This window comes from Lissotriton vulgaris, chromosome 9 (genome assembly GCF_964263255.1).
Source record: "Lissotriton vulgaris chromosome 9, aLisVul1.2, whole genome shotgun sequence".
Lineage (NCBI taxonomy): Eukaryota > Metazoa > Chordata > Amphibia > Caudata > Salamandridae > Lissotriton > Lissotriton vulgaris.
The window spans coordinates 1,048,731,924-1,048,755,664 of NC_141697.1; the positions used below are offsets into that span (position 1 = coordinate 1,048,731,924).

General features: G+C 43.5%; 1 protein-coding gene across 1 annotated transcript in view; it reads left to right on the forward strand.

Moving 5' to 3' along the window:
* The window catches only part of LOC147692773 (haloacid dehalogenase-like hydrolase domain-containing 5), a 103,250-nt gene that overhangs the window by 30,414 nt on the left and 49,095 nt on the right, over positions 1-23,741 (forward strand). Inside the window, exons 2-4 of the mRNA XM_086938981.1 lie at positions 96-305; positions 16,068-16,180; positions 18,663-18,756. Coding sequence (XP_086795107.1) covers positions 96-305; positions 16,068-16,180; positions 18,663-18,756 — 417 coding nt within the window. The remainder of the gene's footprint in view (positions 1-95; positions 306-16,067; positions 16,181-18,662; positions 18,757-23,741) is intronic.

Below are 23,741 nucleotides of genomic sequence, written 5' to 3' on the forward strand. Positions count from 1 at the left end.
GCAATAACTGCTTTCTTTGGTTTATTTTGTATTTTGTATTTTTTTTTTGCAACACAATTTTAAAATGCATACTTTTCTTTACTTCCCTCCCGTAGCCAAGCGCTGAGCCCAACTTCGGCCTCCTGTTCGACATTGATGGCGTATTAGTTCGTGGCAAAACTCCTATACCGGCAGCAAGGAAGGCCTTTCAGAAGTTAGTGAATTCCCAGGGACATTTTCTGGTCCCTGTTGTATTTGTGACCAATGCTGGCAACTGTCTCCGCCAGTCAAAAGCAGATCAGCTGTCTCATATTCTGGGAGTGCCGGTGAGTAATTTGGGCTTGTTTACAAAGACTTTAACACTTTAAAACATTCAGGGCCAGATGTAGGAATCGGCCGAAAATACTGATTTTCGGCCGTTTCCGATCGGTAAAGGGCTAGGGAGATGTAGGTGCACATTTTCGGTAATTTTACCGAATCGGTAATAATTACCGAATCGGAAATATTTACCGATTCGGTAAAATTACCGAAAATGCTATGTGGGTAGCCAATTTTCTATTGGCACATGGCTTACAGAATCGGTATTTTACCATGGAATACAAATCCATGGTAAAATACTGATTCCTGTGTACATGCATATCTGTGCATGTACACATGTGCCATGTGACAGACAGACGTGCCCTTAGGGCATGTCTGTGTGCCACATTGCACACATGCCCGTTTTGGGGGTGCTAGAGGGTGTCAAAGTGACACCCCCTGCACCCTTGTGAATTCTTTAATTACCGATTCGGTAAATACCGAATCGGTAATGCCTAATCATTCCTATGGGCTTCAAAGCCCATAGGAATGAATGGGCATTACCGATTCGGTATTTACCGAATCGGTAATTAAAGTATTGTTAAGGATTCGGCAACGAATCCAGATGTTGGGACCTACATCCCATTTACCGATTTTGAAATACCGAATCGGTAAAATTCGGTATTTCAAAATCGGTAAATGGGATTTACCTACATCGGGCCCTAAGTGTTTCGGCAGTGCTGGAGAGTTTGTGTTTTTTTTTCAATGGTGTAATATGTATTCATATTTGCAAACGCAGCCTACTTTGTGTTTTTTTTTTTTTCTTTCTTTTTTCTTTTTATATATAGTTTATTTTCAGCTTCACCGCTGTGAAACTGGGGAGTAAGAATGTAAGGAAGGTGGAGGGTGAATTTGGTGGGGATAACTTATGGGGTTATGTGGGGCAAGAGCAGGTGGATTCCTGGTGTAGTGTAGGGTGGGTTTGTAACGATAGAGGAAAGTTGTCTGGTAGAGTCTGTGCAGCAGGTTGACCATGGGCTTGCTGGATGACTGCTGGTGTATAGTAGTGTGTGATAAGCAGAATAATGGGCAGTACTACATAAGTTAACGGGTTGCTGCATTAATGGAAGGGTTGGCGAATAATTGACTGTTCGAAGGACAGATTGGCTAGATGAATGCTCAATAGAGGTGGTGGCGGTGTCTTAATGCAAAATGATGCACACACCCCACAGCATGTGAAGAAAGGCCCCGGAGTCTCCCATCTCATGGATATTCATTGCCTTAGGCTGAATGGAGGCCCCCTGAACCTTTGGGTGACCCCAGAAGAGTTGTGGGGAACACAGTGTGACACAGAGGTCTTGCATTACGCACCTTGGTGTTAGCGGTAAGGTGCAGCATGAATCTGTTAAGAGCCTCAGAGGTGATTGGAGAAACGAAGGGGGTAGGAGTCGGACATTGGGACGGCAGAGGATACATTCGGTCAGCTGTTACTGTAACTGTTTAATATGATTATCGTTTGTTGTAGAGTGCACATATTCAATCGAATTGCCTCTGATGGGGAATTTTGTACTTCGGAATGTGCTTGGTTGAGCATATACAGAAACTCAAATCTTACAGGAATGCAGTATTTCCTGAACATCTGTTAACGTACATCAAACAAAAAAATGTTTGCCTCTGCTAAGGCAACAAGACGCGCCAGTTACGCAGGTAGTCTTTTGAATGAGGAGCTGGTCCAATGGAATTTGGAATTGGGCGTCTGACTTTTCACAACAAGTACATGCAAGGCTGGAGAGATCTGCAGTTTAGCTTAGTCTTTACATTTTCACTCTAGTTCAAATCTGATTCTGGACAATATTGATTTGTTTTACTCTCCTCGCAGTGATTTCCGGGCTAACCAGTATAAAATCATTGTAGGATACAGAGGGAAAGGATCCATCTGCTTAGTCCCATTGCTCGGGTGCCCATGTAGCAACACCCAAATGACTCCCTAAACCTGAATTCTTGAAGTTTTAGCTGCAATGCCAAGGATTGTGTGAACTTTGATTATGACACACCATCTACCACCAAAGTTTTGTTACATAGTGAGGGTATTTTCACTGTTGTGTTGGATGTATGAGTCCTGTGCTTTTAAATGGATATGTTGCAGCCACTAAATAAATTACCTAAATTAGTATAATGGTATGCACCGATGCATTTTGTGTTCCAAATAAAAACTGTTAAAATAAATAAATAACCTAAATTAACACATGTGCGTAGACTCCATTCCGATTGCATAGTACAAAGGAAATCACCAAGCACGTTAAAAGATGGAATTATTATTGATTGCTATTGTCATGCTAACTTGAATTTTTATTTATTTTTATTTTCAAAGTTTTATATAGCGCGAACAAGATCTTCGCAGATATCAGAGCGCTTTACATAGAGGGGTACATGAGGGAACATAGTCAGACAAATAAATCAATAGATCACACAGTACAAATAGGTGGCTGCAAAGCCAATCATGTGAGTAATAAGACAACTCATACAAATAAGTAAAGGGGTCAAACATGTAGTACAGATCGGTGCAGGGTGTTAACAGAGTTCAAGATAATAGTTCAAGTGTATTTAGCCATGAGGATAGCTTTTACTTCTTTTTTTAAAGAGTGTAGAGGAAGAGATAAGCCTGGTTTCGGGAGGGAGTGAGTTCCAAATCCTAGGCGCCATTCCTGAGAAGGAGCGCTTGTATGTTTTTTCCTTCCGGAATCTTCGAGGTTTCAGCAGAAGATTGTTTGTGCCTCTCGTGTTTCTAATTCCCCCAGAGATTGTCAATTTCTGAGCGAGGTAGCCGGGTGAGTTTAGGTGTACCGCCTTGTGTGTCATGCAGGCGATTTTCAGATGTATTCTGGCTTCAAAAGGCAGCCAATTCAGGGATTTCAAGTCAGGGGTAATGTGGGAGTGCTTTTTTGACCCAGTGATGAGTCTCGCTGCAGCATTTAGAGAAGCTCTTAGTGGTGCGGATGTAGTTAGGGGGAGTCCGCTGAGGGCGGTGCTGCCGTATTCAATTCGTGGGATGACTAGTGCTTGTACTGCGGTTTGGAAGTGGCTGGGAGGTAGGGTTTAAGTTTCCTCAGAGTATTGATCTGGAAGTTCGCTCCCTTTGTTGCCTTGCTGATATGTTGCTGCATGTTGAGATTGGTGTCGAGTGTTATGCCTAAAGATTTTGCTGAGTCCACAATGGTGGGTTGGACATTGAGTGCGGTTAGGTGTTTAAGCCAAATTTGAGTGGTGGATATCTTCGCTGGCAGTGAGATCAGAAGGAACTCTGTTTTCAGGGCATTGAGTTTGAGGTGATTATCGGCAAGCCAGGATTGGGTGCATCTGATCGTTGAGTTCAGGAGCAGGATGTCATTGGGGGAATGTAATTTGAGGTAAAGTTGGGTGTCATCGGCGTACATGTGAAAGTGTACATTGGATGCTTGTAGCAAGGTGGTGAGAGGTTCCATGACTAGGTTGAACAAAGTTGGGGATAGAGAGGATCCTTGGGGGACGCCTAGCGTTACAGGTATTGGCGAGGACATCAGGTTGTTGCTCTTGAATTTCTGTGACCTGTTGTGAAGAAAGGAAGTGAACCACTTGAGAACAGTTCCAGATAAACCCATTCTTGTGTTTCGTAGTTCTAGTAGATTCTCATGTTTAACGGTGTCGAATGCTGAAGAGAGATCAAGAAGGATGAGGAGGCAGGTGTCGTTTTGGTCTAGCATTTGAAGTGCGTCGCCAATTATGTGAGTCATCGCAGTTTCTGTGCTGTGTCCTGCTCGGAAGCCTGACTGGTGAGGGTTGAGGAGATCAAATTGCTCAATGTGTTTAGTCAATTGTAGTTGTGCGCATTTTTCCAGCAGTTTGGCGAGAGTGGGGATATTGGTGATGGGACGGTAATTGTTGAGATCAGAGGGGTCGGCTGTAGGTTTCTTTAGTAGAGGTGTGACCTGACCAACTTTGAGGGAGTCAGGTATGCTTCCTTGTTGGAGTGAGCTGTTGATGATTTTAGTCCAGAGAGGGAGAAGCAAAGGGGTAAAGTCTTTTACTGCGGAGGCATGGAGGGGGTCAGTGAGGTGATTGGATGGTTTCAGGGTGCTGAGCAGTTTGCCAATTTCTTCTTCCGAGTATGTGCCGAAGGTTGACCATGTAGCATTGTTTTTTGGTTCAGTGGGTGCTAGGCATTGGGGTTTGGAGTAGAGGCTTGCGTCAATGAGGAGATCGCTTTTTATTTTGTCAGTTTTTTGGATAAAGAAAGCAGCGAAGTCTTCACAGGAGGGTGCCTCACGCCCAGTGTTGAGTGGTTGGGGTTGCTCCTTGGATTGTGAATTGATTAGCTCAAACCGTTTTCTCAGGCGGTTTTTTGCTTGGTCGAGTTGGAGGCTGAAGAAGTCTGATTTTGAGCGTTTTATTTTCCTGAAGTAGGCGTTTCTCTTTTTCTTCAGGTCTTTGGTGCATTGCAGAGGGAGCTGATCTCCAGGTACGCTCTGTCATTCGCATGTCTCGTCTATCCTCATTGAGACTCCCGTCGTACCATGGTTTGAAGATTTTAGTAGAGACTCTTTTTAGCTGCATAGGTGCAGCCTCATTAATTATAGAGGTCATAGCGTTGAGATAGTGGTCAGTCAGAGTTTGGACGTCCGTAACGCCTGTGGGAGTAGGATGAATGTAAGGTACATAATGACTGAGCCAAACCATTGAATTATCTGACACCTAAGAGAGGCTGTTATGCCCTAGGGTTCAGTGGGAAAGTTGGTGGTCTGACATAAAGCAGAAAACGGTATAGTTCCTTGATTTTGAAATTACAAGTCGAGGCGACAACTATTAGGTGTGATTCTTTAATAGTTTTGTTTATGATATAACCATTGAGCATTAAACTAATAATCTAAATAGAAGAGGAAGCCTATCACAAAAAACTTCTGACTAGTGTGTCATTAACCCCCCCCCCCCCCCCCCCCCCCCCCCCAATATCTGAGAGGTGAAAGGACCACCACATTAAGAGGGGCCTAAAAGAACCAACCCAACAATTCACCAATATAACGTACCATTAATCATTTTATGCTACAATTTCAAGTGGAAGACCCCCCCCCCCCCCCCCCCCTTCAACAAACGCAAACTTAGATCCTGTTATAAAATGAGATAATGGATGCAAAACCCTATCTGCAAGTGAGGTCCTACGCATGCAACCCAAACGCCTGTGCACATAGCGTGCTTTTACTTCGGGAACCGCTGACTGCTTTTGCTACTTGTTTTAAAACCTGATTACAAGGGAACGTAATTGAAAGAGCAACCAGACCATAATTGTGATCGATGCCACGTGGCCAGGGTGCCCTTTCAAGTGCCATGGTGTGTAAACCCGGTGTAATGTGATATTGGTTTAGCACCCGGAACTTTCGAGCTCAGTACATCAGAGGTGAGCAGAGATGGCTCCCTATTCTTGGGCATAGAGTACGGTACGATCTGTTTGGAACACAAAAGGGCCTTTTATAGCTGCACTTTAGGAAGGTACACTCAGATTAAGCAGTTTGAAGTGCAGGACGGAATGTGACCAAAAGATTTAATCTTAACCTAAACCGGAGGCGCAAACCCTGTTAACGGCACGAGTCAAAGTCTGCAAGGAAATTAATGTTACCTCACCCTAGCCCTACCTCTGGCCTGGATCTGTATTAATAAGGTCTTGGTTGTAATTTGTACAGATTGGCATTTTTAATTTAATAGTACTTTTGCTGTCTCTAAGCACTGAGTAACACTTGTTACTACTATTATCCATTGTAATGGGACTTAATTAACCGGCCATTTAATTATTGATAGTATGAATTGTCCATACTGGGACTCGAACTATCAACCTGCAGGTGTCCAATGCGAGCATTTAACTTGTTGAGCCGGCTTGCTACTTGGTGTTTCACTTTACACCCCCCCCCCCTTCACCTATGCCCCCCCCCCCCGCACAGTGCTCCAGTTTCTTGCCTCTGTGTGTAGTTCTCATTTTAATACGTTTTATTGGTTATCATTAAACATCTCTGCTTATTTATGGCCAAGCTTTGCATCAGTCACACAAAACACATTTTCACTCCACCAAGTACCAAACTATTGGCTTTCTCAGTGCTTGTTATTAATTTCGTGTGAGGACACAACGAATTCCAAAGTTCTGTTTCGCGCGATTGCTGCCCCACGGGCGTCCAAGCGCTGAGTCTCTAGACAGAACTGGGCGTTGAGGAAGAAGCTAGGCCTCGGTGGACTTTGCAAACAAAAGGGTCTTTAATTGTTTGCGGAATGAGAGCAGATTGGAGCGAAGTTGTGCTGGAAGTGAGTTCCACAACTTGGAGGCATTTAGGGAGAACATCCTGCCTCCGGTTCTAGCTCTTTTAACTTTGGGCACTACGGCCAAGAGAGCCTCCGTAGAGCGAAGATTCCTGCTTGGGTGGTAGCGGGTGACTAGGTTGTCATTAATTGCTGGGCCCGTCTTCCAGAAGGCCCGGTGGGCGATCCACAATGCCTTAAATGCGACTCTCTGCTTCACCGGCAGCCAGTGCAATCTTTTTAGTCCGGGCCTGGCTGACTGAGTGCGGGGGATCTGTAGCAGGGTACGGGCTGCACAGTTCTGTACAACCTGCAACTTCCGCAAGTTCAGTTCTGGGGCACCCACGTAAAGGGCGTTATTAAAATCTAGCCGGGACTGTATCAAGCCCTGTACAGCCACCTGTTTGGCTTCCATTGGCAAAAGAGGCAGAACTTTCCTCAGTGTTCTGAGTAAGCCAAAGCACGTGGCAGACAGTTTGGTGGCCTGGATGGTAAAAGAGATTTTTATCCAGGCATACTCCCAGGCTTTTTACACTTTCCTTGGGGGTAGGGGGGGGTGCCCAGGCAGGGAGGCCAGAGGGAGATAAATGGCGCTGGTGATACTGGGTCCAGGAGCATGAGCTCTGTTTTATCTCCATTAAGTTTTAAAGAGAAGGCTGTCATCCATTCCTTGACATCCTCTAGACATTTCATCAGGCCTTCCGAGGTTTGCCTGTTACCATCCTGAGCCAAGGAAACCACTAGCTGGGTATCGTCCGCATACAATATGATCTTGATACCGTGCGGTTCGACGACCCCAGCCAGTGGTTTCATATATATGTTGAACAACGCAGGGCTCAAGGAGGAGCCCTGCGGAACCCCACAACTCAGTGGTTTGCTGGCTGACACTGTGTCCCCGTCAAAGATCTGAAAAGATCTATTGCTCAGGAAAGAGTCAAGCCACCTAAGTGCCTTGCCTGTTACTCCGATGCTAAATAGACGGTTCAGCAGAGTGGTATAGCTGACCGTGTCGAAGGCTGCGCTTAGGTCAAGGAGGATCACTGCCACTGATCCTCCTTGGTCCAGTATCCTGCGTGACTCTTCGGTAACCGCTAACAAAGCGGTTTCAGTTCCGTGCTTGGGTCTAAAGCCTGTTTGAGTGGTATCCAGTAGCAAGTTGTTCTCGAAATTGAATTAGCTGGGTGTTTATATATTTCTCCAAGATCTTGCTTACCCAGGGGAGCAGTGAGATTGGGCGGTAGCTGGAGTGATCTTCTGGGTCAAGGTTGTTTTTTTTAGCAGTGCCCGTACCATGGCTCTCTTCCATACAGTGGGCACTGTGCAAGATAAGATGGAAGAGTTTAACAGATCCAGGATTAGGGGCAGGGTGGCCTGACTTGCCTGCAACATGATCTCCGGAGGTGCTGGGTCGAGTGGAGAGCCAGATTTGACTTGGCGGGCCAATTGATTCAGAATTTCAAGAGCTAAAGGGGGGAAGTGTTCAAGGATTGGCCGGTCACGGAGAGTAGGATGTTTCAGAGGTATTTGGTCGACTACTCCTGGATTTGTGGCTACTGTCGGGAAAGAGGAATAGATCTGGGTAACCTTGTTGTGGAAAAATTCTGCTAGCTCATTACTCTGTGCATGCGTTTTTGCCAAGGGTGGGGCTGTGTTATTGACTTTAGTAAGTTTTTTTACCAAGTGAAAGATTTCCTTAGGTTTGGATTTGGCTTCCATGATTTTATCCGCAAAGTAGGCAGCTTGAGCCAACCTAACCTCATCTTTATAGCCCTTAATTGCCTCTCTATATTGGAGCTTTTTCTCGGGTAGGAAGTCTAACTCATTCAAACTGTATACTTACATGAGCTTTTAGTCGGGCCCCTCTACATCCATTGGTGTATTCAGGTGTTCATCTTTCCTTCCGGGTACCACCGCTTAGAGCATGGGGACCAACTTCAGTCCCAGTCTCTCTTCACTGTGAGTGATTGCATTTTCTTTGGCACATGCACATGCACATCCACCTAAAAAGTAGCAATGGGTGAGAGGCTAACACTTTTTCGCTTTAATTTCATGTGTTTATTTTTGTGTTGGGTATTTTTTTAGGTTTCATTTTTTGCAAACACATGCAAGTCCCATTCTAACCATAGCTATTTTAATGCCGCAGCTACTGCTTAGTTCGAACTGCTAATTAAGAAACCCAGCTACTCCTCTTGTTTGGCGCTGTGCACAACATTACAATGCAGATTTAGTCCCAAAAATGCTGAACTTCTGGCTTTTTTCAATTAAAACTGCAGTCTCCAACCTCCTTTCTCCCATGCTACTATGATTATGCGGATGCATTAAATACGCCGGTGATAGCTTTAAAAAGATCACTTCTAGGAAGCACAGGGTGTGCGCTTTCTGTTTTTGACAATCTCCTGAACACTGAGGGCCTCATTAAGGTGGCCTCTTAATTCTGATGGAGGCGGCAGCAGATTGGTGGAATTGCTGCAGATCTCTTAACTGTCACCTGGAGAAATTTGCTAGCGTGTGAACTGGATCCATGCTAGATTTTTAATAACTCCACTGACTATGTGAAAAGGGCTTATGTACATTTATCTTGCATGCAATCCTGCAACCTGGTATGGATCTGGCCCAGCTGCCGCCTTGCCCTCCTACCTACGTAAGACACCCTTTGAGCAAGGGATCCCATTATGACTTTATTTACCTAATGGTTTATTTACAAAAAAATGGTAAATGTTTGCACTGCTAGTGAATGGATTCTACAATCCATTTTTGGTGAGAGAGAATTAAAAGCATGTGTAAAATACATCCAGTAAAAGATAAAATGCAGTAGTTCATTACCGTTAAAAAGCTCCTTCAGCACATAAGACACCTCTTTATACATGTAACAGCGCCTGTCAAAAAAACTAGCAACATTAAAACAGATTAAGGGGCACGACCACTTCTGAAGGAAAATCGGGCCTGCTCTTACTTGTAGAAAACCTTTTCCCTTGAACAAGGGTAGTATAGAGCAATGTTGTAGTGAGCACAAAACATCCAAAGTACACTGTATCTTGAGGTGGAGAATTGTCATAGGTACATGGGCCCGAGTCTTCCACTCTGTGCCTCCCCTGAAGCTCCGAAAGTAGCTAGTGCAAAAGGGTTATTCTTAATCTTATTAATAGAAAGAGTGTTGAGGTATTGTGATCACCGTTAAGTAAAGCTCTACTGCAGGGCACCATTTTAGAAGAATATACCAGCGGCGGCTCCTCCGCAATGGCGGAGGAGCATCACCCCACTGCCTGGCTCAGAGCCAGCAAATGTAAAGTAAAACTATGCTCTTGCATCGTTTTATTTTACATTTGCCAGCTCTGTCAGCGGCAGTGGGAGGGGCGGGGCTTAGGCATGGGAGGAAGAGTGCTACGTGCACTCCACTCTCTAAGTGCGCATAGGTGTTTTGGCCGGCCGTCTCAGGCCGACCCAAACAAACATGCGCACTTAGGGTTTCTCCAGCCAGCTGCATTGAGCAGCCGGGCTGGAGAAACCCCCTGGTCTGAGCAGGGCGTCTTCTCTACCTGCTCAGTCTGCTCTGCTGCTTGGGGATTGGATGGGAGTCTGTGTCCCTGGGGCTGCAGGGACCCAGGAAGAGGAGAGGCGGTGAACTCCACGCTGGAGGTGGCCGGCCGCAGCAGCAAAAGGTACATTTTTTTTTTTTCTTTCTATTTTTTAAAAATATTATTTCCCACCTTGTGAGCAACGCCGCCCGCCACCCTTTGTTTCTGGCGGCCGCTGCTGGAACATATACCTTTGCTGAGGGTTTGGAGAGCTCTGTTTTCTCTGTCGGCACGTGCTGCCATTGAAAATGCTTCTTATTTGCGGGCAGGTTTCTGGTTGGCTGTCCACATAGGTGGGAGCGACCCATTTTCTCCATTGCGATCTGATTATATTTGAGCCAGGGAATAGTACTGCTCTTCTCCAGGAGAAGACCATCTTTAATGATTGCCTGGTTCAAATCCAACTCTGCGGTGGACCAGATCTTGATCCACCTTGTCAAATGGGAAAGGACCAATGTCGCTGAAATCCCATCCCCAGCTCTTCATGGGCTATAAAGATAGCTATGGATTGCGGTATCTACAACAACCTTAAAATGTATTTTGTACGCCCTTATAACCCCATATGTCACTCCTATGACTGCCAGTAGATATATTTTGCTTGGTATACTTTAACCAACACCTGCAACAGTTTGGCCCCAAATCTTTTTGACAAAATAAAACCCTGCAGCTACTGCATGAGATTCTGTAATCCCTGTTCAAACGGCAGTCTCAAATTTCGTTCAAGTCGCTGATTATAAGAAAAGACATCAGAACTCAACTATTATAAGTTATTATTACAGTTGAGTTCTGACCTCAAATGCCTGCTGCCAGCAGCAGAGGTGAAACTCCGGTCACGGAGTATAATTGAAGCATCTGTTTTAAGCAACAAACAGAACATTGCTTTGCTTTCTTCTGCTCTATTTTAATAACTTACATTGACAAGGAGAGAGATTTTATTTTTTGCACTCATTAGAGAAAATATATAATCTTTCTGCATGTTTCAATACATTCCGAGCTACCGCAGCTTTTTTTTTTTTAATGACTTGTATTCAAATGTTTCTATATCTGTTTGCAACTAAAATCCAACAAGTTTTTGATCTATTTAATTTTGCACTAGAGGTTTTATTTCTATCGTTCATGTTGGGAAACATGCTTGCTTTTTCATATGAAAGTTATGCACCAAGATTGTAAGTGGTTTGTGGGAAAGGCGATGGTGTGACCATGTATTATATGGGATAAAGTACCCTTAAGCGTACATGATCAGGCTATTACAAGTCACTTCGGAGTTCCATACCCTTATTAAGAAACTCTCCCTTCGGCCTCATGCCTCTATATGGTTATGGAACTCCTCTGTGACTTGCGATATCCTTGTATGGGCTGGAGTTACTTTATCCCTTATATAAAATGGAACTGCCTATTCTGTAGGAACAAGGGCAACTATTTTATCTGGAGGGCTTATTGACCAGGAAAGAATTGCTAACTGAATCTGGAGGGGCTTTAACGTCTAGACCTGAATAGTCCAACATAAGTCCTGTTTTCATCATAGCAACGGACTATCTAAATAATGTCCCTTAAAGTGCCCTATATGTCAATGTATATTAAGGGGTTACAGTGAAAATATGTCCCTGCAATTGGTCCCATTCTGTAGACCACTTGCTTAAGACTAAAACCAATAGTTCACACCTGAAGCTCATTGCCTTTTGGTGGCTGTTTGGGTGAGCATGTTCAAAGGAGTAGATGGGATCGGAGGCCTGTCTGCTCTCCGGTGCCCATTGCACTGGTCCTCATGCTTCATACAGTCACTGGAGCCTCGCTCAAAGGCCAAAGCATTTGACTTGTTTGTGCTGTTGACCCCTCTGGTTGAAAAAACACTTTGGGTGTGGGAGGGGAGGGGGGTGTTAGAAATGGGGGAGGGGGTGGTTGTGTGCACTTTTACTTGGTTTGCCTTTCCTGTGAATTTTAAGTTGTATATGCCAATTTAAGGAACTGGTGAGAATTCCAAAACCGAATACTCACTTTTGCAGATATCTACAGCACCTGCATGCACATCAAAATATAACAAGCATCCGCAAAGCCAGTAGGTCTCACCTATGAATGCTCTTGGCTTTGGCAAAGATGCTGTCCTGCTCTGGGGCTGGCACATGGACAATGGAGTGTGGTCGGGAGGAGCTGGGTAAAACATACAGACATCAGAAGGTAGGCACGTGGAATGGCGGAGGAACACCAAGGGGGAGATGTACATTAGGGAGACAGCTGGAAAACAGGCACACTCGTAAGATGCCTTTTTAAAAAGTCACTTCTGAAAAAGGGAGCACTGGAAGGGTACAGGAATATGTCCATCCTCCAGGGGAGACACATACCTAAGGAGAAGGAAAGCCTGTGAAAGATGATGAATTAGAAGCCAGCAAATGAGAGCAATAATTAGGCCAACCAAGGAGAAGCAATGGGCGGCCTCTAAACCCACTGTTCGGTGAGAACATATCCCACAACTGCGATTAGACCTACAAACCTGCATTGACAAGGCCTATAGTTCTGGTCGTGAATTCCATGCTTTTTGGTTTTTTCAATGCTTGTTTTAGTTTGCCCTGGATGTTTGCAAAATTCTAATTTTAGGGATGCTTCTGGACCCTCATCACTCTAAGAAAAAAAAATGGATAAAAGCAAAACATTTTTATTTATTTATTTTGAAGGTTTTATATAGCGCGAACAAGATCTTTGCAGATAACAGAGCGCTTTACACAGGAATAAATGAGTGGTAGGGTGGGTACACGAGGGACCATAGTTAGGAAAGTAAGGTAAGGTAGGTTAATGCAGTAGTACAAATAAGAGGGCGCAAGAACAATCGGTAGGTCAATAATACAAGTAAAACACATGTGCAAGGGGTCAAACAAGTAATATAGCTCGACGAGGGTAAGGTAGGAAGAGGTAGGTCGATACAGTGGTACAAATAAGAGGGAGCATGAGCAATCGGTTAGGTCAATAATACAAGTAAAAACACATGTGCAAAAGGATCAAACACATAATATAGCTCGACGCAAAGTCTTGAAAAATCAAGAGTAGTAGTTCAAGTAAATTTAGCCATGAGGATAGATTTAACTTTTTTCTTAAAAAGGAGAGTGGATGAGATGCGCCTTGTTTCAGGAGGGAGTGAGTACCAGATCCTAGGTGCCATTCCTGAGAAGGATCGTTTGTAAGTTTTTTCCTTCCGGAATCTTCGGGGCTTCAGCAGAAGATTGTTTGTACTTCTACTGGTTCTAGACCCGCTGGAAATAGTCAACTTCTGAGTGAGGTAGCCGGGTGATTTCAGGTGTATAGCCTTGTGCGTCATGCAGGCAATTTTCAGATGTATTTTGGCTTCAAAAGGCAGCCAGTTCAGGGATTTAAAGTCAGGGGAGATACGTGAGTGTTTCTTAGATCCAGTGATGAGTCTCGCTGCCGCGTTTAGCGAAGCTCTTAGGGGTGCAGTTGTAGTTGGGGGAGGGGGGGGGGGGGGGGGAGAGACCGCAGAGGGCGATGCTGCCGTAGTCTATGCGAGGTATGACAAGTGCTTGTACCGCAGTTTGGAAGTCCTTGGCTGGGAGGAAGGGTTTGAGTTTCCTCAAGGTATTTATTTGGAAGTTCGCTCCCTTAGTTGCCTTGCTGATATGCTGCTGCATGTTGAGATTGGCGTCAAGTGTTATGCCTAAGGATTTTTCTGAATCCACGATGGTCGGTTGGACATTGAGTGCAGTTAGGTGCTTAAGCCAGGTTTGTGTGGTAGAGATTTTCACGGGAGGTGAGATCAGAAGGAACTCAGATTTCATAGCATTGAGTTTGAGGTGATTATCGGCCAGCCAGGATTGGGTGTTACTGATCGTTGAGTTAAGACGCATAATGTCTTTGGGGGATTGTAATTTGAGGTATAGCTGAGTGTCATCGGCGTACATGTGAAAAAGAACATTGGATGCTTGTAGTAGGGTGGTGAGAGGTTCCGTAACTAGGTTGAACAAGGTAGGGGATAGGCAGGATCCTTGGGGGACACCTAGCGATACAGGTATTGGGGCGGACATCAAGTTGTTGCTCTTGAGTTTTTGAGATCGGTTGTGTTGAAAGGAGGTGAACCACTGAAGAACAGTTCCAGAGAGACCCATTCTTGTGTTTAGGAGTTCGAGTAAGTTCTCATGTTTCACAGTGTCGAATGCTGAAGAGAGATCCAGAAGGATGAGGAGGCAGGTATCATTTCGATCTACAATTTGGAGGGCGTCGTCAATTATGTGAGTCATAGCAGTTTCGGTACTATGCCCTGCTCTGAAGCCAGATTGAGGAGATCGAACTGTTCTATGTGCTTTGTCAGTTGTAGTTGAACGCATTTTTCCAACAGTTTGGCAAGAGTGGGAATGTTGGTAATCGGACTGTAGTTATTTAGATCAGTGGGGTCGGCTGTTGGTTTCTTTAGTAAAGGTGTAACTTGTCCAACTTTGAGGGAGTCAGGGATGGTTCCTTGTTGAAGTGAACTATTGATAATTTTAGTCCAGAGTGGGAGGAGCAGAGGGGTGAAGTCTTTTACAGCGTTAGCAGGAAGAGGGTCAGTGAGGTGATTGGATGGTTTCAGGGTGCTGAATAGTCTGCCAACTTCTTCTTTAGAGTAAGTGTCAACGGATGACCATGTCGCATTGTTTTTTGGTTCCTTGGGTGTTATGTGGTGGGGTTTGGAGTAGAGGCTTGCGTCAATGAGGTGATCGCTCCTTATGTTGAAGAAAGTAGCGAAATCTTCACAGGAAGGTGTATTGCCCATAGTGTCGACTGCTTGGGGTTGTTCCTTGGATTGTGATTGGATTAGGTCGAAGGGAAACATCCTTTACAACGAAACTTTTACGACGCAAAGCTATTACAACGCAGGTTTTACTACGGATATCTTTACAACGCATTACACTGGGGGGCGCTCTAGGATAGGGAATAAGTTTAATTTACTATCCAACACCTTCCCTAGTGTCCACGGGGACTGGAGTTGGAATAGTAAATTAAACTATTCACTATCCAGCACCCCAAAGTGTAATGCGTTGTAAAGGTATGCGTAGTAAAACCTGCGTTGTAACAGCATGCGTTGTAAAAGCATGCGTTATAATGTCATACATCCTAGGTCGAATAGCTTTCTTGGACGGTTTTTTGCTTGGTTGAGCTGGAGTCTGGAGAACTCCGATTTTGAGCGTTTTATTTTCCTCAAGTATGCGTTTCTCTTTTTCTTCAGAATTTTTAGGTGTAGTGCCGAGGGAACAGATCTCCAGGCGCGCTCTGCCATTCGCATAGCCCGTCTGTCTTCATTGAGACTCCCCTCGTACCAAGGGTTGGATGTCTTGCAAAACACACACGTCGCCCTAGTAGTCCCTGACAAAGAAAGGAACTATGTTGTGTGTGGATTTGCGCCTTGTGAAAGGGAAGAGGGTGGTCACTCAAAGAGAATTTAGCCAGTGGCTAAAGTGGAATGACCCATGACCCCCTGTACTGTACAGTGTAGTGTGCTGAATAGACATGTGAATGATACAATAACAGACCAATGGATGGAGTGGGTTGGGTAAAAATAAGTATATTATACAGCATATCTTAGTAAAATCATAAGGTCTTGGCTAAAACCAGACCTTGGAAAAATGCATAAATAGATTTATTCTCAACCCCATGGATTCTCTCTTGAAGGCTTCTACAGTTTGCAATGTACAACGGGCTTGGGAACGGGTAATGAAATGCAAAAGTTTCCAGGCTGAAAAGACTGTTGCTGCAAACTGTGAGTTACTGTACCACCAAATCAACATTGGCATTCCCAAGCAGCTAATTTGAATGGCAAATATAATGATAGTCAGTGGAATACATTTTCAGGTCAAATAATATTTTTTGAGTTTTGAATGTCACTTTAGAGGCAAATAACCTGTTTATTATTTCTCCAATCAGATCTCTCAGGACCAAGTCATGATGTCCCACAGTCCATTGCGGATGTTCAGAAGGTACCACGACAAATGTGTTCTGGTGTCCGGACAAGGCCCTCTTCTCGATATTGCCAAATAGTATCCTTTCATTCTTGATGGTGCGAAGAGCTGTGCTTTTTTCCCTTTCGTTTTCTCATTAGTATGTTGTCCAGCTTGTTTCTGTTGTCAGATAGGTAAACTTTGTGAATTTGCCTAGGTTTTTAAAATCCTATAACCACTTAAATAAAACGTGAATATTTTTTTTATGCCCTATTTTGAGGGAGAGGCCTTGTTTCTAGGGTCAAGAGAAATAACTATTGTTTGGGCTGTTTGGTTTTGCAAGGCTTTTAAGTAATTTTTTTTCATAGCATTTAAAGGGCACACAGAGTGGCATCATCTACATAAAGCAAATAAGGGTAAAGAACCTTCTCCTTATTTAGAGAAATCGAACAGATCGTTTGTACCTTCGGCTGAATTTCCATTAGGACATTCGTGCCACCCTGCTTCCCCAGAGCAGGCGTTTTAGGTATGCTTCCAAACATTTCACATTTCCTGTTCTGTCTGAAGGGCCTATGCTGGGCTTTCCACCCCTTTTTGCTAATTTTTTCTTCTTCTTTTTTTATTTCTCTTCTCCAGGTTTCTCTCGTTTTTTCTTTTCTCTTAGCTTTCCAGTTCTTTTCTTATTGTGCCTTTCACTTTTGTTCACTTTCCTCTTTTTTACTTTTGCTCTGGTTTTACTCTTGATTTGGCCTGTTTCTCCTTCTTGTTCTTGCACATTTTCTCACTCGTTTTTTTTTTTTTTCCCCTCACTCTTTACTTCTTATCGTTGCTTTTTTCTCTGAGGATGGCGCGGAGCCACAGAAGAGTAGAAGTAAATAATAAAAAGAAAACTGCAAGGAATGAACAAAAAAAACATGAGTAAAGGTACCCAAAATCGATGCTGGTTACGTTTGTAAGAATCATTCTGTCGTGCCTTGCATGTGTAAGGCAACTGACAGAAAACAAGTTTAGAAAAGTCGCAATTAAAACTTAATTCTAGATTATGTTAAACTCTATATTAAAACAAATAATTATGATAATTTTTATCAAGATTCGTCATGGGGTCGGGCAAATGAGCGGTTTGATAGTGTGTGTGAGCCTAAAAATAAGGATCTGCCATTATGTGCCTCCTACTAGCAAAAGAAGTTGATTCTTATAAATTGGTAAAGAGGATGTGTCCTGATTTCACTTAAAGATCAGAAATGTATTATGTTGGTTTATCTTGAAAGCAGCTAGACTTCAGAGATTCACGGATTTGCTAATATCTATGAGTTGTATCTGCGTAAGTGGTGCACTGTATTCTCTGCCCGAGAACTGCGTTTGCAGCATCATTACACTTGTCTCTCCCGGAGTGCTTCTTCCCACAGATAAAGATGGAGATGTTACAAGCACAATACCTGCTGTGCGGAGCGAAGGTTGGATACTAACAATTAGCAAAAGTACAAGGAAGTTTACCATTGCAGGAATATAGGGCACTTTACACATGTTACACTAATTGACAAAAGGTAAACAAATTCAAAAACATAGTAAAGCGAAACCACTTTGTAAACTGAAATTGTGCCCCGATTGCCTCTTAAACTGAGCATTAGTGTCAGCTGTCTAAGGCCAGACGGGGTGACCTATAATTGTAAAGAAAATGAGATCTGAAACTAATATTTCAAACCAGTTCTAATCCATAGACGGTGGAATGTCACTCTTGCAGGATTACTTTGTAGATGATTAAAGGAGATCACAAGAAAAAGGCGGGGTTGTGGGGCGCGATCCTACCTGCGGCGGCCTCCAGGACCAAGGGGATTAGGAAGGAGGATTAAACACCTGCATCTTTGTTTTAACCGTCTCATTCATGAGTCAAGACTCGAATCCCAAGTAGGCTCCTCTGGTTTGAGAGGTGTTAAGTGAGTGAGCGGCTGCTGCTCTGTGCCGTTTACAAATCTGTTACTGAAGGCATATCCTGTGATTATCCTTCTTTGTTGCATGATCTCGAGTACCCTCAACCGTAGTACTCACTCTACATCCACAATCTGTATGTTCAAGCCTAATTCACACACCAAATAACTACAGGGTGATAACCTGCAAATACATTGAAAATGTTTGTTTTGTTATTGGAATCGTTTGCCTAGAGATTGGTATGGTCTTACTCACGCATGGCAAACATCTCCTGGTTTTTGAGACCCATATCTGTACTAGCACCCACCTTGAGGCAATTGAACAGTGTGTATCCCTAGATTTGTATGTTCTTTGTAGAGTCACAAAACTTTGATTCCAATTCGAGTTGTGTTTTTTTTAAACCACTTTTATTGATTTTATTATGATAAAAACAGTATATTCGAGTGATGTGAGTCATATATAACATCAAAAGGATATAGCGAATAGGAACCTTAGTCCCCACCACTTCGCATATATCTGCATTACAAACATAAAACAAGAACCTATGAGGCAAACAAAACCTAACAATGCGGCTTCTCTTATGCGTGATATTCTTGGTTATCAATTTCAGTTGTTTTAACTCTTATACTGTTATATCCTTAACCTGTGTCATCAGCCTAGGTTTTTCAAAACCGGTCACTATTGACGCGCTGCGTGAGACATTCCCCATGCTGGACATGGTTGACCACAACAGAAGACCTAAAATTTTGGTGAGTATTTATTCGAGATGATGGATCACCTTTTAAATAGTTTACATTTTGAAGAAATGCATGCCAAATAGTGTTCTTTCTCTCGCTCCTCTTCTTGCTTAAGAACGCAGATATTAGTCCTGCGAAAGCTAGACCGTCGGAATAAATTACACTTGTTTTGGTCAGAAAAGATTAACATTTTAGATCCTCCGACTACTTGGTGCTCTCAATTTAATGTATGCTATCTTTAATGTATGCTATTTAATTCACAGTCCTTTTTGTCCTGGCTACCTTTAGTTGCTTGTTAAAACATTGGGGACCCCTCTTCCTAAAATGGGGGGCAGAGCACAGGACTGATGATGTTGACACAGGTTTTAAAAAGAAAAGAAAATATAGATGGACTCCTGATGGTTTTATGTCCCATTAACACACCCACCTTATACGGGGAGTTATTAAATAGCAGGTGGAATATCAGGAGTGACCACACTGCAAAACTATTTTCACCTTTGCACTGTTAACAACTACATTGGTCCTGCTATTTTTTAAGTGTTTGGTTTATGTAGTTTTTAATTGATTTTAAGTGTAAATTATATTCCTATTTTTATAAGTATGTACATGCTGATTACTTTTATATTGTGTGTGTAGAAGTTGATTCCAATCAAATCATGTGCTCACTAGCTGTATAGTCGTCTTTAGATCTGGCTTGACAGCGTTTGTGTCTGAACTACCTATTGTTAAAGAATATGATGAATGGGCTGTGGCTCTGCCAGAGGAGTATTCCCTGTTATCTCCCGTTGTTGGATGTATGGTGTATCATTCAACCACCTATAGGATGCTTGCATTCCTATATACAAGGGACCATTTGACATCTGAAAAGTTCTGTGACTTAGTACACTTTCCAAAGTATTTCATAGATGCATTGTATATAGAAAGTATATATTTTTTGTTTGTGTTCTTCTCTGCTGCTGGCATTTTAACAGTTTTAGCAGGACTCAAAATGCAATCCATGCTTTGCGAAGGTTTTTTTTACAAAGAAAGTCTCTAGGTCGAACCTACCAGACCTCAGAGCAGTTGTTTTTCAAAAGACCAATTGTGGGCTTATGAAGGGTGTACAGAAGGTTGTAGCCCGCCCATTGTTTAACATTGGATGGCTTAATTTAATTGTCACTTATTTGTTTGCTTCATATTCAGAGGGTTTCTTTGTCCCGGGTTTTCCATCTTGTTTTTGTCCATCCCTGGAGAACAGCCTCTTTGCTTCTGCTCTATCACTACTCACTTTTAGGAACTTCTTTTTGCTTAGACCCTAAATAAGAGTACACGTTTACCAGCTATTTCCCTCATGTGCTACTCTTCCGCCTGCTCTCCGTGTTGCACTTCTCCCTTCGATGCATGTGGTTCTCTCCTTCGTTTGTATTACCTTCTGCCATCCCGGTTGCCCTCCTCAGTGTGCTTCTCTTCCCTCATGCCCCCAAACACATACGCCAAACCACTCCTTCGTTGCACACTCCCACCCTCTTTGCCCAGTTCTATTTTTCTTTTTCGAGGTCCAGGCAGCAAATTGCTGCTGGCCCTTCCACTTTACAGATAAAAGCACCTTTTCATTTTCATAGTTTTATAAATTGCTGATCAATCCCGGATGTATAGGGCATGATAAATTAAGAAACCAACATTTTTTATTTTGTTCAAGCTGTACACCATGGTTTGGTTCTGACCCCTCGTACCAGGCTGTAGAGAGACTAACGGTTGATGCATGCATTTTATAGCCCATGGGCAAAGCCAGTGTGTCATGGGCTCTAGTGTAAGGAAACAAACAAGCAAGGAAGGAATAGGGGCCCTGGCTGCTGTTTGAATTATCCAATACAGCAATAATAATGATTCGTGGGGCCTCTTTAAGCCTCTGAGCCCCAGTGTCACTGCACCTGCTGTGCCAATTGAAGCTGCCCATGCCCATAGTCCTTTTTTCCTCCTGTGTGTTTTGTTTGTGTATAGTTTTTCATGGATTACACAATGAATGCTGCATAAAGAGGTAGATCACCTTTTGTGTTGTCCTTGTTCTAATGTGTGAACTGGTCAAGCTACATGCTGCTATCGTTGAAGCTTTGCCTAGATGCCCTTCGCCATGGGGCAGACCAAGTAATGTACGTCCACATAGTGCAAGATTAGTTCAGCTACACTGCAACACTTGAGCATCTGTACGTAGCTGTGGTGGTAGCTGTTTAGCAGTAGAGATACTGGGCTACAGTATCTAGCCAGACTTTCCATGGAAAGGCTGACATAGTCCACAAATCGACTATTTTAGTGCCTACCCCTGCACCTGACCCGTGAATAGAACAGCCTGTAAGCAAATGGTAGATATTCTTCCAAAGGCTGTGTAAGAGTAAATGGTATTTTCTCTTGGTCGTGGTGGTCCTAACGTAATCTGGCTTGTGTTCACGGAAGAGAAAGTTGTTGAGTGCTTGCTCCTATCCTTTAACCAGATCCGTGCGGTGCAGATTTACCCCCGGTGCTGAGCCCTAATGAAAACGGGCGTGGTCATGACGAACGGTTCCGTCATGAGCACAGCTCGACTGATGCTCATGACGGAACCGTTCCGTCATCAGCATCGAAGGGGTTAAGGAAGGTCCTAGTGTGAGCAAAGTGGAAAGCAGTAGCAATCCTGTTTGAGGTTTTAGTCATTAATTGAACCCTTTAAACTCAAGATTCTATATTGATGGGGAGCAGATGAAGGCTGGATTACTAAAACAGTGACCACATTGGAAAATAATCCTTGTTTGGCAATTAGTTCTTATAAGCTGCTTTCACTTGTGTACACTAGGGACAGTTTTAAGGGATTTTATCATTGGAATGGATTGCCATTTAGCTAGGTTTAGCTGTCAACCAGATGTCGTCTTGTTCCACTAATTGGCCATTAAAAATGTTTGCTAAACCCATTAATATATAAATTGCAAAAAGAGACATTTGTCACCTTAACAGCGCATAACTGTGCTCTTTTTCTGCTACATCAAATAATCCGCCTCTTTGCTGTCTACAACCCAGACACAATTTATAGAAAATAAATTGTATCTTTTAATTATTGATTATATTTTTGTGGTGTCTGAGAGGCAGCATGCTGTAGAGAGGTCACGTTGTAGAACGTGAGCCTGAGATGTCGATGAGGTGTTCAGTTGAAGTTTAAGTACCCAGAAATAAAGGTATAGTTGACCGGAATGTATGACCCTAAAGGGGTTCTTTGGTAATCCAACCGATTCCTTCAAGTTTAACCCTGTGCTCTGCATACGAAACCACATGTCACGTGTCCCTCCCATGAAGAAAGTGGAAGGAAACAGAGAGGAAGTAAAATGTACAATGACACTCCAAGATGGACTCCCTTTTTCAGTAGGAAGTGCTTGGCTGGAAATGGGATTGGCTGCCTCTTCAATAGGAGCATCTTAATAATGGACATGCAGGGTATGCACGAACAACCATACAAGAGCCACAACTGATCATATGCGATTGCTGACAAATGTAATTCACTATTGTCCATAGATATACACAGTATTTCTCAGTTATGCGGCCGGCCATGGGATACCTAATGACAAAAATGAAGATTGGATTACGGGGTCCAGAACTAATCAAGGAGGAGCTATACTGTCTCCAAACGGGGACGGAGCACTCTAAATGGCCATGTAATAATAAAAGAATAGGAACAAAATTCTGAATCACAAAAAATGTTAATACAGATGGCCCTAAAACAACAGTAGTGCTGGATGGGTACTGCCAGTGTATGAACTTAAATGAGCAGCTGAGAAATCTCCAACTCTCAATGTTTCAGGCATCTGGCTGCCTAAATCGGCATCATAAAAGCCGTGCGGCTTATTCCTAACCTAGAAATGATATGGGATGTAGATGTGTAGGTTACTTTTACCACAATTATTACCTAGATTGTGTGTCCTGTGTGATGGGTTGGGGGCTGCGTCCCCCAGCGACGCCCACAGTGAGAAGAAAGGTGAGGCAAGAGACAGTGCCTTAGTACTAAAACCACGCCTTGCAGACCACAGCGCGGGTTACATTTACTGCAGTGCTTGCCTGGATTGTGTACCTGTGTACTGGGATGGGACGACGTCTCTCTTCCCCCCCCCCCCCCCTCCCCCGGCGATTCCTACATTATGAAGAGGAAAGGCGGGGCAAGGGAAAGCCATAGCATCCAGCAGCGCGAGACAAGACTGGGCCCATCTTTGGCCGAGTTGGGCCACCTTATTTGATTCCTAGATTGACATTCTCCTATGTGTTGGTGAGTCTTTCTTTAATTTTTAAACTCTTATTTTGGTGCTATGGGAAAGCGTAAAATGGCACCCGGGAAGGAGGCTGGCCTTTCTAACCCCCATATTGGCACCACACTGGACACCTTCCTGGTTCGGGCTGTCAGTGTGTTCTCGAACAAAATACAGCTGGCAGAGATACTGTTATCTCTGAAGTTGGGGGTATAATCTCAGGTTTGTTGCTTCACCAACAAACTTGCGACAATATGATCCAACAGTATTACAGCATATTCAGGGTTTGGCAGACGGGTCGCTCCGTTCCAAATGTGACTGGTATCCTGTCTGCCTTATTAAAAATGTATTCTATCTCATGGCACTTGTAATAAGGTGGACGGTATGTCTTTCACGTTTGTGGTGGAGTACTCGTCCACAAAACTCTAAATCTAACCCTATGTCTAGAAGATGGCAGAGTGTGAATTGTTCTGTTTCTGGAGAAATGTTTGCATAAGAGTGGTAGGCTACTAGATTGAAAGTAGGTAGGAAAACAACCGTAGTAACCAGGCCTGACATTATGGCTTGGGGCCAAGAGCTTTTTTCCCCCTATTTCGGGATGGAAGAAAAACACCCCTGTGATGTCTTCGAGGGGCTGAGTGCATATGGTAATTTTGTGAAAGGGTATAACTCATGAGTATGCGGAGTACTAGTGGCAGATTATGGCATGAAATCGGATCAGCATGATATTAACTTCTGAAGAAGCACAGGAAGTCC